At 36.4% G+C, this 13,716-nt stretch overlaps 1 protein-coding gene across 7 annotated transcripts in view; it reads left to right on the plus strand.

Annotated features, from left to right (window-relative positions):
- The window catches only part of LOC107725277 (vascular endothelial growth factor A-A-like), an 18,060-nt gene extending 6,491 nt beyond the window's left edge, over positions 1-11,569 (plus strand). For 2 of the 7 annotated variants that reach the window (XM_016534487.1, XM_016534489.1), the window contains exons 3-7: positions 2,045-2,241; positions 2,538-2,614; positions 3,172-3,204; positions 8,179-8,310; positions 10,018-11,569. In XM_016534487.1, the coding sequence (XP_016389973.1) occupies positions 2,045-2,241; positions 2,538-2,614; positions 3,172-3,204; positions 8,179-8,310; positions 10,018-10,036 (458 nt within the window). In that variant the 3' untranslated portion in view covers positions 10,037-11,569. Of the gene's footprint in view, positions 1-2; positions 46-2,044; positions 2,242-2,537; positions 2,615-3,171; positions 3,205-6,637; positions 7,148-7,927; positions 8,311-10,017 lie in introns of those variants that run through there. The other 5 variants (XM_016534488.1, XR_001638104.1, XR_001638105.1 and 2 more) reach the window with 5 other exon arrangements.
- The last annotated feature ends 2,147 nt before the right edge of the window (positions 11,570-13,716 follow it).

A 13,716-nucleotide genomic window follows, 5' to 3' on the forward strand; every position in this document is an offset into this window, starting at 1 on the left:
AGGCTGCCCACATACCCAAAGAAGGGGGCAAGAGCAAAAATGAGGGTAAGTCTCTTTTTATGTGCAGTGTTCATAAATGTTGAAGTATGTATGATATGAAAAATGTTTTGGAAATGGGGCTAAGAGTCCAGCACCACCTGGAGGACATACATGTAATGACATTCTTAAGGCAAAGATTAAACTGCAAATGGTTTTATTCCAGTCCTGAGGCAGGTAATAGGCCTATATAGTCCATCCAATGCTGTATGTTTCCAGTTATCTTTTGTTACGCAGCACTGTTTCTCCTAAATCAGTTTAATATCACACTGAGCCTGAACTTACATACATATTTGCTTGGGCACTCAAGATTAGGAGTCAGGGCATATTTCCCACCCTCATTAGGATCGTCAAAGTGAATAATTTATTCTACCCGCAAGCAACCTTGTGTGGAGTCATTGACCATGGCTGTGTTTGTTTATTAACAAATATTGCGTGATTTATTCCTGATTTGCCCTCAAGGTCACAATTATTTGTTCGCAGTGGACCTGGTTGTTTGTATAGAGTCCCTGTTACGTTTCTGGGGGAACGTGTATTGTTATTTTTACGTCATTCCCAATCTGCTTCCATTCATAAATGCTTTCCCACAATGTAGAGCTCCTATGCTAGACGGTTTTGCTTTGCATTAAATGCACATATTGAATCTTGGTTAGTAGTAGTCAGTCCGTTTATATTTGACTTTGCACTTTGCTAAATAAAGATATGAGATACAAACATCATGGCCATAAACGAAGAAGTGCCATGATAGGGCACTGGGTGAAATGTGGCTGGTACCACCAATTGATTACTAGCAGTTACTGACTTTATCATGATCAGCATCATGAATACAGTTGTGTTTGGTTTTCTTGCATGGCTCTGGGGCACTGACAGATTCATGGGTGGCAGGGAGTGTCAGGGAGGGTGGGCTTCTCATGGAGGTCAGGTGTCTGCAGTGAAGCCTGGCGCCACACTGCCTGAGGTCATGCTTTTCCCTGGCAGTCTGCGGGTCATGAGGCACGTGATCAGAATGAATGATGGGAAGCCAGTTTAGGGAGGTTTACAGATTAGGGTGGATGTGCAAGTGGGGCACATGTGCTGGTGTGTGTGCCTCAACATTTTTTTTTATTCCCACTTGGGAAAGTGAAGTCCCCAGTGAGCAGAACAGGCCTGTGTGAGGTGTTATGCCACGGATTGCTTTAATGGTGGGCCTTGCTCAGGAAATGTTTTTGCACAAAAAAAAAAAAAAAAAAGGAAATTATTTACTCACTCTAATTTTATTCCAAACCTGTATGCTGTTATTTTGACCGTGGAACACAAAAGGAGAAGAATCTTCACACCACTCTTTTCATAGTTACCATGACTGCTGGCTATAAAAAGTATAAAAGTATAAGTTGCAATTTAGTAAAATAAAAATATAGTAACTTTAAATGTTATATTAAATAACACATTAAAGTTAAAAGCATAATCAAGTACTTTACATATGGTTTAGTATATTAGTCAACACATCAAAATAAGTGTACTTCCTTTAAGCACAACAAAAGATTGATAAAACAATGATTTAAAATGTACTTCCAAGTTAAACTTTTAATGTGACATAATTACAAAGTGCACTTTCATGAAAGTTGCCTTTTATTTAATTCATATTATATATTTATTATATGATGCCTAAACATACAGTTTGAAAACACTATTTTAAGATGTGTACACTACAAGTGCACATTCAATACAATTAATTGCACTTATTTTTTCACAAGGGTCAAGACTTCTGAAGTCGTATGATAGCTTTGTGTGAGGGACAGACTCAGTCATGGTCATTATGAACATGGAAAAGAGCTGCATGAAGATTCTTCAAAAATTCTCTTTTTGCGTTTCACAGAAAAATAAATAAATAAGAACACACAGGTTTGGAATGGCATGACGGTAAGAAAATAATGATAAAACTTTACGCGAACTGTACCTTTAATTTGACCAAAAAAAAAAAAAAAAGGTATGATAGTGACTGAACTTTCTCGCTTTGCTTCCTCTTTAGTGATTCCCTTCATGGATGTGTATAAAAAAAGTGCGTGTAAGACTCGAGAGATGCTGGTAGACATCATTCGGGAGTATCCTGACGAGATCGAGCACACGTACATCCCGTCCTGTGTGGTTCTCATGCGCTGTGCAGGCTGCTGCAATGACGAAGCGCTCGAGTGTGTCCCTACAGAGACCCGCAACGTCACCATGGAGGTGAGACTGGTTCAATCCAGCACGTGCAGTCCTTCACCCTGCTTCCTATGACTTCATGCTTGCCCAACATGGGGACAGCGAGGCGGTGTTAACTGGCATGTCAGCTATGTTGTTTACCGCTGCACACTGTGTTTATGCCCCGTTTATGTGGCTGAAGTTGCTCTTGGCCACAGTTGAGGCCTGGTCTTGTTATTCATTCAACAGTGTAAACTAAAATAAAAATGATAAAATACAGTCATATAGTGCATGAATACATGCTCTCACACTAAATGTGCTTTTTTTGTGTATTCCTGTAGGTACTGCGAGTCAAACATCGTGTATCACAGCATAATTTTCAACTGAGTTTCACAGAACACACCAAGTGTGAATGCAGGTACGTCTCTAAAACTAAGATTAAATGCATCTTCAAGAAATAGCTCATTGCAAAATGCAAATCGTGCCATTCGTGCTTATCATTAACTATGCTGTTGTTTGTTCTGTGGAAGCATAAAATCTTCAATAATTCAATACACTCTATTGGACTGGCACACTATATTCTAAGTTTTCTGCAATCAAATTATACCTTTGTGTGAGGAACAGACCAAAGTTTAAGTCATTATTTTATGACAGTCTTCCCTTGTTCTGGAGATTTTAAATCAAAGGTGCCTATGGCACATGTTGGACTTCAGTTACATTAAACATTGTAAGTTATCGTGATCAAATTTAATTGGCATCAAATCTGTTGCGACATATATAATGGCACTGTATTTGCTTGGAAATATGGTGTTGTGTTAAAGATCTGCTTGAAGATTCTTCCAAAATTATGTTTGTGTTCCAGAGAAAAAGTAACACCAAGGATGAGTAATTAGTGACATGATATTCATTTTGAGTGAACTGCTCCTTTAAATCATGAAATGTGAATTAAACCTCTGTTGCATCTGTCTTTTATAGGCAAAAGGAAGAAGTCAAATCAAAGAAAGAAAAGTAAGTTGAGTTTTATTATATTATGATTATTTCCTATGTCAAGCTTTTGGGTGATTTTAAAGATAACAGATGTTTCTGAAACAGTCAGTTCGTCCATTTTTCATCTGGGACATTGTGGGATTTGGTTAAGATTCATTTGTTGACAGTGTGGACGGTTCTATGGTGCAGGGCGTTTCTAAACACGCGGCAAAAAATTGCATTGACTGGGTTGATTGAACGGCGATGAGAAGCAGCCAGCTGGACACTATGTTAGCACAGTTAGGACTTAGCAATCTGACTAGCAGTAAAGCTCAAGTGCCGAAGATGCAGCGTATCTCTAGCTGCTCGCCTGAATTGACCAATCAAATTGAGAGCATAACGCACTTTTAGGAATGTGTTCCAGTAGGAGCTAGTCATTCAGATTTGATTTGTCAGTGGGTTAGTGTTTATATTATGTACGTGACTCACAGTAGGTAAAGCTTTAGCAGTCTTTGTTGTCTGTATGTGAATGGAACGAATGACAGCTGAGATGATGTGGGTGAGAAATGAAAGTATGCATATCTTCATCATTGCCAGATTCATGCTGCTTGCTTTGTCATAACTGGTGCATCCCATTTGCTTATTGTTCAACACTAGTTTTAGGGTGGTTCACAAGAAGTTTGCCTTGTATGAGAGCACTCTAAATGAACTCAGATGTCCACAGCGCCAGCGCAGCTCACTTTGTAAACACACGGCACTCTGAGTTTACTTTATTTTCACTTATATGTAATTCCAAATATAAAGTTCCAGGAAATCCAGCTCACAACGTTTTAAAGTCATCTGGCCACTGTCCTTATTAATTAAAAATGCCCAAAATAAATATATTCTTAAGATCAAATGTGCCCACTTCTCCAGTGCCATCGATCTGCAGCATTTTCATGACTTAAAATAGAATCACATTAACTGAAATAAAATAAACCATTAAAAAATAAATGAATAAAAAAGTAACATTTAATTTCAGCTGAATAAATACAAACGTAATAAAAAACCTTCAGCACTCCCTCTACTGGATCACTATCGCCACTGATTACTAACAGTTAACAAGCGTTGTGCAAGCATTATGAAGAAATAAATAACTACATATTAAATAAAAACAAATATGAAATTAACAGAGAGAACTGTGAGTGTGTACACATGAACAGTGCATTAAAAAGCATGGTACTATTCATGATGATGCTTAATTGTCTGCTAATTTTGCAAATATATTGTGAGAATTCAATACATCGCCCGGTTTACGACCACAGCCGTCATGACTCCCACAGCACGCCTCGACACACCCTCAACCCTGTTTCCCTACAACAAAGCTAAGTGAAACACTTGACTGTTCTCACACCCATACAGTCAAATCAGCTTCCACTAAATGTTACAACAGCCGAATCCCTCCTAATCCTCAGGCGCAAACTCAAGACTCACTGCTTTCAACACGACTCAATCATGACACAACACCCAAAACAAAACCTGCTTTTCCTTTTATTTGTGTTGGACGTCTTTTTATAGCTAGTACATCTCTATTTCTGGCAGGTAACCATTCATAATTTAGTGCTTGCCATCTGCTGAACATGGCAGTCTCATAAAGAAATAGTAATTATGCAAGTCATTTTGGATTAAAGCATGTGCTAAATACTGAATCTGTGCCCATGGAAAAAATGACAGATACTTGCGGAATTGCAGTCCACGTCATTCACAAATTGCTTTACAACTTCCCCACACTAATCATGCATAGTAACAAGTGTCTGTCGTTAACCCGCTTTTATTTTTAGCCTTTTAAATAGTAGGTGATCCTGAGACAGAGGTTATTGTTGGTTGCTGTGAGCTGTTTCACAAACCTCATTTAGTGCTATTGTGTCTCAAGTTGACCTCCATAGTATTGTTTTCCATATTATGGAAGTCAATAGGGACCAGCAACTGTTTGGTTAAACTGGTCAAAAATATGATTTGATATTGCTGAATAAACCCAAATGCATTGATTTATACCAAGAAATACTCATTTTATGAGTAAAATAGTAGAATTGCAGTGCACATAACAGAAATATCAAATCAAATGGCTGTTATTTTAAGGAAAATACAGGTGCATCTCAATAAATTAGAATGTCGTGGAAAATACTTTTTTTTTAACACTTTTCGTGCATCCACTAAAAACTGCCTTGAAACCAGTTGGTCAAATGTCATTACAAAAATGGCTCAGAAAAGTGAAGTCAATGTTGATAAAAGCTCCTGCAGCATCTTTTTGCTCCGATATTTTATCTAATGGTAAACATTCAGATCAAAATGCGGTAGGTTCAGGTCAAGGAATGTTCCCGGTTTAATTGGATGAGCGGCGGCCGTGTGCGTTTCTGCACCTATAGGTTAATGCGAGCGTACATAGATGGATGGGGTTAGCTGAGAGGGCTAAATGAAATCCGTTGGTCATGGGGCTAAGCGCCGGCTCTCTGCATGTCGTCTCTCTCAGCACGTAGGCAAGCGCTCACGCTGGGGGCGGGGAGCCCAGCGACTCTCGCTTCTGATTCACAAGCTCAAGTTCAACTCCTTGTACTTCGATCCTTACCTCTAAGCTACTCAAACACACACACACACACACACACATACACATGCTACGGCTCAGATCCTTCAGCTGCTTATTTGGACTGTAGAGTCTGCCGTTGATTCCTCACCGTCTGTGACGTGCTGCTCCTCGCTTTAATTAGGTTTGTCACATCAGGAAAATTTCAGTACTCTATACTAATACCAGTGGAATTTCACGATTCACAGTACAATTTTTGAGCAAAAAAAAATTAAAAATTAAAAAAATCACAGCAAAGGTTAATATTGACTGTGAGTATTACTTTATTTAAAATGCTAAATATTAATATAAATATAAACAAATTAGGTTCAAAACAGTTCTCAAGATTTCTTAATGTTTCTGCTCAACATGGCTGCATTTATTTGATCACAAAATACAGTAAAAACAGTAATATTCTGAAATATTATTACAATTTAAAATAAGTGTTTTCTATGTGGATGTGCATTAAAATGTAATTTATTGTGATCAAAGCTGAATTTTCAGCATCATTACTCCAGTCTTCAGTGTCACATGATCTTCAGAAGTCATTCTAATATGCTGATTTGCTGCTCAAGAAACATTTCTGATTATTATCAATGTTGAAAACACTTGTGCTGCTTCATATTTTTGTGGAAACCGTGATAGAAAGTTGAAAAGAACAGCATTAAAAAATACTTGAACGGTAGTGTAGGTAAATATCAAAATAGTATTTTTATACGAAATTTAAATGAACTATTAATTAAAAATGTATTTATTTTATTTTTTTTTAGTATCAAAGCACTTTTGACATCCCTACTGCTGATTGATCTTTCTCAGCATGACTGTCCGCAGCTTCATTTAGATGTCCTTTTCTTGCGTTATTTTCCTGTTTTGCAGAAAACCCAGAGTGGGGAGGGTTAAAAGCCGAAAGAGAGCGAGAGAGGGAGATTCGGGCGATCTCAGCGCCTCGGCTCACCTGCGCTCAAGCAGTATTTTGCTCTCAGTCATTGGCTTTATTTCAGGACAGATTGTTTGCTCTTTGTAATCGCACTTGTCCTGTCGGCTTAAAGCCTCAGTCTGCATTTATTTGTATTCAAATTCACACTGTTGGCCCAGGAATGCAACCAAAGGTAAATAAACAGAAGTTGCATGGCTGTCTCTGTCATTATCGTACTAATGTGCCACCACACATCTGGGATGACGCCATGCTCATGTGTTCCCTCACTCGTATTTCAGCCCCATTGATGTTTCTGACAACAGCAGCTTGAATCTCTTTCTTTGTAGACGGGCTCGTCTTTACTACACTGAAAACAGTGAAATGACTGTCATTTATTTAAAGTGCATTTTTATATTGATCTAATTGAAAATCTGGTTTAAACCTCTTTGTTCAGTCTAAGGCAAATAACACTCCCCATAGAAATAAAAAATAGAAGAAAGAAAGAAAAGAAACAATAAAAATAGTATTTTGTGTGTGTTGATGTGCAGCACACATACTGACTATATTTTTAATTTCATTTATTTTTGTGTGAATGAAAGAAAATATGATGCACATTTTAAAATGACATCACAATAAAAATCAAGGTCTTTCAAAATTGCCTTTATGTTAAGTAAACTAAATTAAACATTGACTAACAAAATGTGTTTAGATTTAAATTTTACTTTCATATTACAGCTGATTTTGCTTTTTGTTTATTATGTTTTATTATATTGACCTACATTAAGTAACATTTTGGCTTATGTCTAAAGAGAGTATATTGATTAAGCATGTTATGGTCTTTATAATAAATACTTTAATTTGTGTGAATGTTTTTGTGTTTGGGGTAATAAATATATATTTTTATTTATATTAAATCAAATTTTAAATAAATACAGTTTGAGAAAAAAATTATAAATGTGCCTGTAACATTAGTATCTGTTAGTACAAAGTTGTTGTTGTTGTTGTTTTTTCCAGTGTCGGTGCAATTACAATTAAGAAATTCAAATTTTACAACAGATAATGTGTCTATGAAACCATTCTAGAAATGATTCAAAATTGTGCTTCTAAACTGAGTCAAGTTTCTGTAGTTGAACAAACCACTTTAGCAGACTTTGCTTTTGCGTCATACTGCTTTCATTCGTGTATAAGTGAATGTGTGTATGTGAATGCAGTTGTCTGTCAGTCCAATAACTGTTCCTGTCTGATTTCAGTGTTGCAGCTAATCACCGTGTCTCATGTGTGCTCACTGATGAATGAATGAGGTCATAATTCACTCTCATCACACACAATCTGCCACTAATGCTACCCATGTTCAAAACGAAGCAAAAAAGGACCCACATTTATGCAATGAATAGAGGTGGTGTGTGATGGTGAGGTGCATGAGTGTGTGTGTCTCCAGCTCGCTGCCCAAATCACTAGTGCTTAGATGTCTCTCTGTCTCTCCCTTCTGCTTCCCTTGCAGCCACTGTGAGCCTTGCTCAGAGAGACGAAAGCGCTTGTATGTGCAGGACCCCCTCACCTGTAAATGTTCCTGCAAATTCACACAATTGCAATGCAAGGCCAGACAACTTGAGTTAAATGAAAGAACTTGCAGGTTTGTTTATGAACTGTCACCACGTGCAACATGCATCTTCTCATCCAGTCCCATCTGAAGCTCTGAAATATGCATGCTTATAGCGCTTATTGCATTTTCCCTTCTATATATGCATGTTGGCGTAGTGTGTGTGTGTGTGTATGTGGAGTATTTGCCATGAGATACAACATTTGATGTCAGAATCTGGTGCATTACCGCTGTGCACTTACAATGACATGTTTTGTAGCGCCAACACTTTGGTGTTGAGCATAGAAATTATTAATAGTGTACCCGAACTGACTTTGCTGGTATTCTGTCAGCAAGCAATATGATTTTGTGTTTTTGAGTATAAACAGGCAGGGATGCTGCATATGTGTGTGCTTGTGAAGTGCAACTCACACATCCTTTTATTAGAAATTCTTTTTTCATCTTGTCATTTTATGTTCATAATGGGTCAGAATTCAGTTTGGTATTATTGATTTTGCCATCACGTGTGAAAATCATGCTGTTAGCTGTTCATGTTTCAGATACCTAATATGAGATTTTTTTTTTAATTATGTATGTGAATATATAAGTGTGTCCATGCGGCTTGCTTCTCATCAACTGTCACACTAATTTAAACTGTGTGATCATATGTTAGCATTCTGTATTTGTTGTCCAAAAGTTATTGTTATGTTTTGTGGAGATCACAGCATACTTTGATCCTGTGGTCATTCCACCCTAACCACATTTTAACCCATCCAAAAGTCCAACCAACCTCTGAACATTTTTACATAATTGCATAACCACAATACAATGCAATGTTTTTGTTCAGACTGTCAGAAATGCACTTAAGTAAATCTTAAAAGTAGAAAAAACTGTACTTGCAGATATTATTGAAATAAAAGGCCACTTAAGTGACTTACTTAAGCGTGTCGTAACACATTTAAACACACTTTTAAAAAGTGCACTCTTTAAAAATGTCAAAATAAACGTTTTAAATATCATTATGTTTTAATAATCTTTTGTTGTGCTTTTAAAAAAGTACACTTATTTTGATGTGTTAACTAACATGTATGTTACATAAAGCACATGTAAAGTACTTTAACTGCAGTGTTATTCTGTATTACATTTATATTTAATTAATATATGTTATATGTGTTGTAAATGTGTAATCACAAATATGTTTTAATACATGACACAAGATGCAACAGAAATTACATTAAAGTATATTTTAGTTTATCATAAATGCTTGTCACTACATTCAGCATTAACACTTTAACCATATTTCAAAGACAACAGAAGTAATTATGAAATTACATAAAGATGCACTTAAGTCCTAATTAAGTGGGTCAAAAAAATATAATTTAACTATAACACATTTTCACTTAACATGCAATTAAATGTCTGAAAACATTACATTTCACACTTAAGTATAATTAAATTACTATACTTTTAAAGTATATTAAAGTTCATTATTTTAAATAGAATATTTCCTTTTTTTTCACAAGGGTACCACCGTTGAAATATTGAACCCAGCATAAGACTGTTTCAAATGCTACTTAAAAAAATAAATCAGGCAGTAGTCAGCGTATTTTTCAATGTGAGCACCAGTTTTCCATTGTAAACGCAGAAGTGTGGGTAAACAGGCTTAACTCTGATTGGTTGGGTAGCTGAAACACAGATCAATAAGTGAATCTTGACTTATATCTCAAGCAGATCTCTAACCAATCCATTGTTCTCTTTCAGATGTGAAAAACCAAGATGATGAGCGGAGCGCTGGGAAGAACACTGAATGAAGGATTTTATTTTATTTTTTACGGCACAGCACTTTTAAACCTGAGGATGCATTCCCTGGATGAACTGTAAACACTACCCTGAACGAAAGACAGAGAATGAAACGAGGGCAGGAGATACCATCCCAATGTCTATTTTTAAGATATTAATATATGAATATATAGAATATATATATATTATATATATATTAAATGACAATGTGTGTCGCTGCTATCACCTACAAACAAGTAAACGAAGACGCTGCTTGGCGTGTGAATGGGATATATTTCAGTGTCACTGCACCTGGGCCTGTGATTGGACAGAACGCAGTGAGGTAAAGCTTCACTGGATCGGCCCGCTGTGGATTCATATTTAAAGACTCGGAACGAATGTCCATGACAACCTCCAACCCTTTATATGAATAGTTACAGACTGTCAATCAAAGGAGAGGAAGTGACATAATAGCGATTCTTTCTGGGTCCAGGCATGGGATACAAATGCCGAACTATCTCTTTCTGTGATGTCACTCTTACTAGGATGAAGTCTTAGTCAAAAAGACACCTGTACTGACTAACATCCAATAGGACTTGGTGTGATAATACTAAAGGGATATTACATGTATGTATACATGGAAATAAAAAAAAACGATAAATGTGACAAAATGCAAATTCTGACTTTTGCTAAGGAACAAACTCGTTCCGTTCACCGCAGTAGTAAAAGAAAACTCAACTATTTAAGGTCCGTAACGTTTTCCAAAGAGAATACTGCACATGACTTTAGGAGCTGTTCATTATCACACAATATCTGTATATACATATCTAATATCCCTTTGTGTAGTTCACTACATCTAATTTATAATGTTAGAATATGTTCAGTATTCTGTGTATTTAATTTGATCTATTTATATGCAGTGTTATTGTTGATATTGTTTCGCTTTGTTTCCTATCGACATCGTCACCAATCTGAAAAACTGTGGACGGCTTTTATAGAACGAAAGACAAAAGAGAGACAAACACTTCAACATTCCTGAAAGCGCCTTTTTTAGTTCATTTGAACGTTTTTGTATCAGCGATCAGTTTGGTGGAGACACAAAACCTGCGGACGAGGATTTGTGATCGAAAAACAAACATTCTTTTTGCGTGAAAGTGCCAGAAATGAGTTATTTGTTTGTTTGTTTGTTTGCCATGTACAGCCACATTTTCAGTATATTTTCACAGTAATATATTTATTGGTGCTGTTAAATATTAACATCCTTTTGTGTTTTTAGTATAACTATTAAACATATTTATTTTCAAATGATATTGTTTTTTATTAAAGCAAAAATGGATTTATGTTTGGTGAGTGTGCGGTTTTTGTCAGTCCACAAATGCAGGCGCATGCACTGACATTGTATATTTATAAAAGAAAAGAAAAAGAAAAAAAAAAGAATTATCCCCATATACACTCACTGTATACAACAAAGCATCTGCAGAAATAACTGCAAATGGCACATTAAGACTAGTCGCTGTAAAGCAATAAAGACAATGCCTGTACTATCACATATTCCATAAAAAGCTTTAGGCTAATAGGCTAAAATTTCACTTTCACTTAGGATATTGAGATGAAATATACATGGAAATTACATATAAACCATGACTGTGCTCACATCATAATTTTTATTTATTTTTTTCTCAAAGCTCTGTGGAGCCTTACCATCATTTACACACCCCTAGGTCATTCTGACCCGGTACTGTACTGTTAAAACATTTGTTTTTTAATTATTATTATTTTTTTTTAAATGTTTTTTTAAAGAGTAGGCTGAGGACTTTTAACATCCCCCGACAGCCTCTGTAGTCCCATTTCGCTACTTGTTAGCAACCACCTTTTTCAAGATATGTAAACAATTTTAAAATTATTGATGCAATTTAATTATAAAATAATAATAATAATAATAATAATAAATTATGCATTTTATGTTGTAGAATAAAACGTGAAAATATCTTGAGCTTCACCACAGACCTTATTTCAGGCATTTAACCAAAAACCCATTAAAAAAAATACATTGACTTTGGGGTAATGGAACTACAAATTCAAAAATGCTAACTGGTTTCCAGGGGCCTCATTTATAAAATGTTGCATAGAAATCGTCCTACATTTGATCTAAGATCATTTCTCAAATGTGCGCACTTGTGATTCAGAGAAACGAATGTACACATTAAAAAAAATGTGCATAAGATGTGAAACGATCCTGAAATTGTTCACAGATGAATGCTCTAGATTTCCAAATACCTCCAGTACTCCGTCTCTGCCACAAGGAAAAGTGCATATGCCTGCTTAGAACCTGACGTGGCGCTAAGCACTTTTGCACATCAAAGACCGTTTTTATAAATCCGAGCATTGATTTTTAGCTTATGCACATTCTAAGATCCTATGCACATTAGGGAAGCTGTGGCCTAATGGTTAGAGAGTCGGTCTCGTACCGGCAGGGATTGATGTGGCCTAATAGGAAGTTAGCAACTTAGGAAGTTGTGGCCTAATGGTTAGAGAGTCGGTCTCGTAACCCAAAGGTTGTGGGTTCGAGTCTCGTACCGGCAGGGATTGTAGGTGGGGGGAGTGAATGTACAGCGCTCTCTCCCACCTTCAATACCACGACTGAGGTGCCCTTGAGCAAGGCACCGAACCCCCAACTGCTCCCCGGGCGCCGCAGCATAAATGGCTGCCCACTGCTCCGGGTGTGTGTGTTCACGGTGTGTGTGTGCACTTTGGATGGGTAAATGCAGAGCACTAATTCCGAGTATGGGTCACCATACTTGGCCACATGTCACGTCACTTCATGTCATGTCACATTTTAGAAATGAGGCCTGCGGTTTTAGGACTTATTCCTAAAATTGTTTCAAAAATCTTTACTTCTCATTATTGTGAATATTTATACATCAATTATACTCATCTTGGACTGGACTGTTAAATATTTGCACAATCAGAAGAAGATACTAAATCTTTCTCTCTTTGTCTATCTTTTGTTGTTCGTTCTATAAAAGCCATCTACAGTTTTTCAGATTGGTGACAGTGTCAATAGGAAACCAATATCAACAATAACAATGCATATAACTTAATGTAGACATATGCAAATGAGAGTGAAATGTATAAAAACAGGACCATGTTTTGTCTGCACTGTCTATATTGAGTACCAAATTACTGATCCAGACATTGTTTTACAACAGCACAAAAATGAAACTGAGAGTAAACTGAATCCCAGGGTTAATAACACATGCTTGTTAGATTATAAGATTTACAGGAACAATTTACTTACGAAACATCCTTATGAAGGTTACTGATATAGATTACAGCACCTTTTGCACTCACCATGTGATTGATGCAAAGTCCTGACCAGGATGATAAGTAATTCTTTATTTCCTTGACATATGGTTGTCTAATGAATGTGAAAACCTTCAGAAGGAGATTCAAACCAATGTTCACCTTCAGAAAGCTCTTGGGTCCTCTGTTGTTTGACTTTTAAATGCATAGTTTGCCCCAAAATAGATTTTTTTTGGTACAAATTTTTACGAATTTAACTGAACTTTAACTGAATTTTCCCCCCTCTCTGATTTAATTTCTCGCAATTATGGTTTTTTTTTTCTTTTCCTTTTCCCCGAGCAATTCAGAGCAAATCTTGCATTTTTAAGTTTATATCTC

The sequence above is a fragment of the Sinocyclocheilus rhinocerous genome, unplaced genomic scaffold (genome assembly GCF_001515625.1).
Source record: "Sinocyclocheilus rhinocerous isolate Xijiao unplaced genomic scaffold, SAMN03320098_v1.1 scaffold967, whole genome shotgun sequence".
NCBI lineage: Eukaryota > Metazoa > Chordata > Actinopteri > Cypriniformes > Cyprinidae > Sinocyclocheilus > Sinocyclocheilus rhinocerous.